Here is a 5,230-nt window from a genome sequence, read left to right as displayed (position 1 = left end):
GGGCTCGAACCCACGAACCGCGAGATCATGACCTAAGTGAAAGTCGGACACTTAACCGACTGAGCCCCCCAGGCGCCCCTAAAAGAAATCTTTTAAATGTTTGAGAGAGAGAGACAGAGCACACGAGGAGAGGGGCAGAGAGAGGGAGACACAGGCTCCAGGCTCTATGCTGTCAGCACAGAGCCCAACACGGGGCTTGAACTCCGGAACCACGAGATCGTGACCTGAGCCAAAGTTGGATGTTTAACTGGGTCCAGGTGCCCCTATTTATTTACTTTTTAAGTAGGCCTCATGCCCAGCACAGAGCCCAAAAGGGGGCTTGAACTCGTGACCCTGAGATCAAAATCTGAGCTGAGATCAAGAGTCAGACACTTAACCACTGAGCCACCCAGGCACCCTAGTCCATGGACTTTTTTTTTTTTTAGGTTTGGTAAAGTATACCTAACACACAATTTACTATTTTTACCATTAAATGTGTTGTCCAATGGCACTGAACACATTCATTGTGTGCAGTCGTCACCACCGTCCATCTCCAGCGTCTTCTCAATGTCCCAAACTGAAACCCTGTCCCTACTAAGTACTAACTCTCCCTCCTCTTCCCCAGCCCCGTAACTTGCACCCAATTTTCTGTCCCCACAGGTTTGCATGCTCTGGGGACCTTATACAGTGAAATCACACAGTATTTGTCATCTTGTGTCTGGTAATTTCACTCGGCATCATGTCCTTGAGGCCCATCCATGCAGCCGGTGTCAGGATTTCATTCCCTTTTTGAGTTTTAATAATATTATGGGTAAATTACATTATATCAGTCCGTCCGTCCTCAGATATCTGGGCTGCTTCCATCTTCTGACTGTCCCATTATCTCTCGAACCTCTCCTTTTGTTGTTTTTTGTTAAAATCATACAGAGTATTTTAAATGGCAGCTGCCCTAGAAAATGTAGGCAGTTTAGCCAGACAGTCTGGACGTCAGCTTCTGCATCAAGCAACGATGATCTCTAAGGAACGACGCTGGTCAGCGTTGCTATAGTCTGTCAACACGCAGCAGGAGCAGAAACAAGGAGACTCTTCGCCTCTGGGTGCTCACGTGGGAGCCAGGTGAGGAGGGTGGCTGCTGGGGTGACCTTCTCTCCGGAGGGTGAGCCTGGGGCACAGAGCTTCTCCTCAGTGACCCTGCGCTGCCCCAAGCTCTGGCCAAGGGGACCCATAGGTCCTCCCGATTCGTGCAAATGACTCTGTCCCCCCGTCCCCATTAGTTAGCTCTAGGGTGTCACCCTTGGGCTCGCCAGTGACCTGTGACCTGGTGCAGAAAAAGAAATGACTGGCCAATTAGGACCAGCTGGTACCTTCTTTCCAGAAGCTGAGGAGGCACAGTAGAGAGGTCAGGGGAGCTCGGGGGGCAGGAGCCACCAGAAGCCACAGCACAGCGGCCAGAGGAGGCAGGAGAACTGGGCCGAGCGGCAGGACGTGGCGCAGAGCCACCGTGAAGCGACCCCAGTCCCAGGGGAGGTACCCCGCCAAGAACTCAGGCGCATGCGCACACCAGCCCTCCTGTTTCCTGGGACCCCGGGGTCGCCAAGAGCCCACGGTGTGAGGCCACGGACTGCGTCCCCACAGAGGCCGGGAAACACCAACCTCTGCCGCCTGGCCTCCCGGCGAGTGAGAGCGCACAGCTTCTTCCCTCCTGGGGTGTGGGCGGCCGCTCTGCGGGCTCCCAGCGTCCTCTCCGGGCGCGGAAAACGTCAAGTTGACGGTGGTGACGGTTGTGTCCTAAACCCAGCGAATCGTACCCTCTAAATGCGTGAATTGAGCGGTCTGTGAACTGTCGACAGAGCTGCTCGCGCGCACACGCACTCACACACGCGCACTCACGCACACGGAGTCACACAGTCGCACTCTCGCACACGCACACACGCGCACACGCACTCGGGGATGCCCCGCAACCCCCCACCTCCGCGGACTGACTCGTCCTCCGGGGGCGTCCACCGCGGCCGGCGGCCGGCGGGCCCTGCTCCCCGCCGGGGCCTTCCGGCCTGCCCAGCACGTCGCAGGGAGTTCGGGGCACGNCGCCCCTCCGTCCTTCGGGGGAGAGTTTCCCTCCGCGGCAGTTCCTGGTTAATGGGGCGCCTGACTTCGTTTCTGCGCAGGTCGTGACGTCACGGTTCCTGGGGGGGAGCCCCCGCGCCGAGGCTCACAGGCACCGCCCGGCCTGCTTGGGATGCTCTCTCTCTGCCCCTCCCCGGTCTCTCTCTCGTTCTCTTTCTCTCTCAAAACCAATAAACTATAAACAAACAAATGAAGACCCTCGGTAAGGGTGGAGGGGCTCCCCGCCCAGTTGGAACACACAAGGGGAGACCCGGGCATGAACGGGTTTTCGAGGGAGGAGGTAGCACAGGCCAGCGCTGGGACGGGGCCGGTGAAACCCAGCTGCAGGTGAGGCCCAGGGAGGCCGCCAGCTGCAAAGGCCCGGCCTGGGGGCTGGGCATTCGTCCGTGTGAGTCATTCACGAAACCAGTGTTTATCGAGTGCCTACTATGTGCCGGGGCTGCCGGGTGTTGCCTGAGGTCAGTGTGAGCCGGGACACTGATAAGACCGTTCCCAGCAACAAGAACACACCTGTGCCAGCCCTCTCGTTCGCTGTGATACACTTGGTCCTCTTGCTGACACCTTGAGGGAGGGTCTGGGGGCACTGACCTTGGCCCTTCTCAAGGCCGCATGACAAGTCAGTGGCAGAGCAGGATTAGACAGCAAGCAGCACGTGAGCAGAGACAGGAGTCTGGAGAAGCCATGCCGGCCGCACTCCGAGCTGCCCCGACCTCTGGAGGGAGCAGGTGGGGAAGCAGCCGTCACAGCGCAGTCGACAGGCCCCTGCCCTGCAAGGCGCCTTACGGTTGGGAAAGTGAGAAGGCGCCCGGAGGACTCAGTCAGTGTCTGACTTGGTTTGGACTCAGGTCATGATCTCATGGTTCGTGTGTTTGAACCCCGCATCAGGCTCTGTGCTGACGGTGTCTCTCCCTCTTCCTCTCACTCTCTGCCCCTCTCCTGTTCACGCTGACTCTGTCTCTCTCAAAATAAATAAATAAACTCGGGGTGCCTGGGTGGCTCAGTCGGTTAAGCGTCTGGCTTTTGCTCGGGTCATGATCTCACAGTTCATAGGTTTGAGCCCCATGTTGGGCTCTGGGCTGGTGGCCCAGAGCCTGGAGCCTGCTTTGGATTCTATGTCTCCCTCTCTCTCTGCCCCTCCCCTGCTTGCACTCTGTCTCTAAGGAAAAAAAAAAAGAGAGAGAGAAGAAAAGAAAAATAAACTTAAAAAGAAATGAGAAAGTGAGGACTACGTGGTGCTGGGGTAACCAGCCTCGGACCCTGGTAAGTGGCTCCTCAAAGCAGCTGCCTCTGCTCCCGTGCACGCCTCTCATGGGCGCTCCCCGTGATGACCGTGGAGTCAAACACAGCAAGGACTTTGGCCCCTCTGTTGGCTGATTATCCTGACCGGTTCCAGGCATAAGTGGGTGTAGTGGGCAGAACCCTGGAACCTGGGGAGGCCCAAAGAGTTGCAATCTCTTTCTGAGAGAAGACACTTAGTCCCCAGGATGGGACCGCAGGCCAGGGATCAGCCCCGAGGAAGCTAAAGGAGTGGCGCTCCGTACTTGCAGGTCTCTTGGTTTCCAGTTTGTACTCACGGCTTTTTCGGAGGCAGAACAGGGCACACCGTTCATCAGGGAATTCTGCCAACAGGGCTATTTTTACTAGTTTGGTGAGTAAGACTGAGGAAGGAGGCTGACATGTAGCCTTGGGGCACCCCCAATTGCCCACCACTCACGAGCAGCTGAGCAAGGTTTAGCTGGTGGCCTCTCCTGTCTCCAAGCCCTGCTTCACATGCTCAGGAATTGACACTAGTCTCCCAACCTGACCCTCAACTACTTTTGGGCAGGGGCCGCACTCCTGAGACCGGGTGTTGGAGAGGGAGACCTGGGAGCGCTCCTTGCGCTCGCGCTGGCAGCACTGCTTTCTTCCTCCGCCCCCTGCGTCTCAGCTTGTGCTGCTATATACTATGGTCCTTCCTTTTCACCTGGGGCAGGACATGGGCCTCAAGAAGCAACGACCCGAAAGTCATGCCTTCTTGGTGTGGGTGCCTCTCTGGAGGACTACCTTCCCACTGACCCGAATCAAGACTCCAGCTCTTTGAAGCCAGGTATCATTCTGAACTTTACCATTCTTCTACAAGGAAGAACATTCAGACCCAACATAAATTAGATAGAAAGGTTAATTCAGTCTCCAGGAAGATGGGACTCGGAGGCAGGCCGGCGGGCCCCACCCTTTGAAGCCGTGGAAGCAGGCTCCAGGCTTGGTGTGTAAACGCAAGCCACGGGCGGACAGCAGCAGCAGCACAGCGTGGGGGTGCACGACAGGACCAGGGGGTGGGGAATTGCGCAGCAGGCAACCGGACGCTCCGAGAGGCCCAGCACACCTGTGTCCTGCGTGTCCCAGAGCCTGGAGGGACAGCCCGGCCCCCTCTTTCCCTCTCGTAAAGAGCACTGCCTGGGGCCTGTCCCAGGTCTATTGCGGGGAGCGGGTGACTCCCAAGACACCTGCGGGGATAAACGAAGCCCCAGCGCCAGCACGTGGAACAGGCCAGGCAGGGGTCCCCCTCGCTGCAGCAGGGGGGCAAAGGGAAAGGAAGGGACTGGCCGGGTGCCCGTTCCGGGGGTCTCCAGGACGCGGGGGAGCGCAGGCCCCGGGCCAGGCTCGGCCCCGCCCCCTCCTCGCCGCCCGGAGGCCCGGCCCCGCCCCTCTGGCAGCGCGGTCCCGCCCCGCCGGGTTGCTAGGGGAAGTGACGTCACAGCGCGATGGCGGCGGCTCCTTCAGGCAGCTGAAGGGGGATTTAGGCCCGGAAGATCCAAGTCCATCCGCGGCGGGGAGAGGGAGAGCGGGGCCGGCGGGGGCCGGAGCAGGGACGGCGGCGCTCAGACTGTCCCATCCGCCCCGTATTGAGGCGCTGGGAGCAGCGGGGCGGCCGGAAAGCGATGGTGAAAGCGGGNGAGCTCAGACCCAGGAAGCGGCTGGGAGGGCAGGAGCGAGCCGGACCCGCCGCCGTCGCCACCATGGAGCTCAGAGTCGGAAACCGGTACCGGCTGGGCCGGAAGATCGGTAGCGGCTCCTTCGGAGACATCTATCTCGGTGAGGCACCCCTCCCCCCGAGCTCGGGCCGCCCTCGACCTGCGTCCGCCCGGCT

General features: G+C 59.3%; 1 protein-coding gene and 1 long non-coding RNA gene across 4 annotated transcripts in view; one reads left to right on the top strand and one right to left on the bottom strand.

The window, feature by feature from the left end:
- Window positions 1-515: 515 nt before the first annotated feature.
- Window positions 516-2,028, bottom strand: LOC144225750 (uncharacterized). Its single transcript, XR_013333380.1, has 3 exons — window positions 1,963-2,028; window positions 1,633-1,767; window positions 516-1,141 (listed from the first exon to the last, which is right to left on the bottom strand). It is a non-coding gene; the product is annotated as an uncharacterized LOC144225750 (long non-coding RNA).
- Window positions 2,029-5,042: 3,014 nt separating this feature from the next.
- Window positions 5,043-5,230, top strand: part of CSNK1D (casein kinase 1 delta) — a 31,634-nt gene continuing 31,446 nt past the window's right edge. For all 3 annotated transcript variants that reach the window (XM_077755823.1, XM_077755832.1, XM_077755842.1), the window contains exon 1: window positions 5,043-5,175. In XM_077755823.1, coding sequence (XP_077611949.1) covers window positions 5,100-5,175 — 76 coding nt within the window. In that variant the 5' untranslated portion in view covers window positions 5,043-5,099. The remainder of the gene's footprint in view (window positions 5,176-5,230) is intronic.

The sequence above is a fragment of the Crocuta crocuta genome, unplaced genomic scaffold (genome assembly GCF_008692635.1).
Source record: "Crocuta crocuta isolate KB4526 unplaced genomic scaffold, BGI_CrCroc_1.0 scaffold50, whole genome shotgun sequence".
Classification (NCBI taxonomy): Eukaryota; Metazoa; Chordata; class Mammalia; order Carnivora; family Hyaenidae; genus Crocuta; species Crocuta crocuta.
Note: the sequence above shows the minus strand (reverse complement) of the source record. Positions and strands in the feature narration are given on the sequence as shown.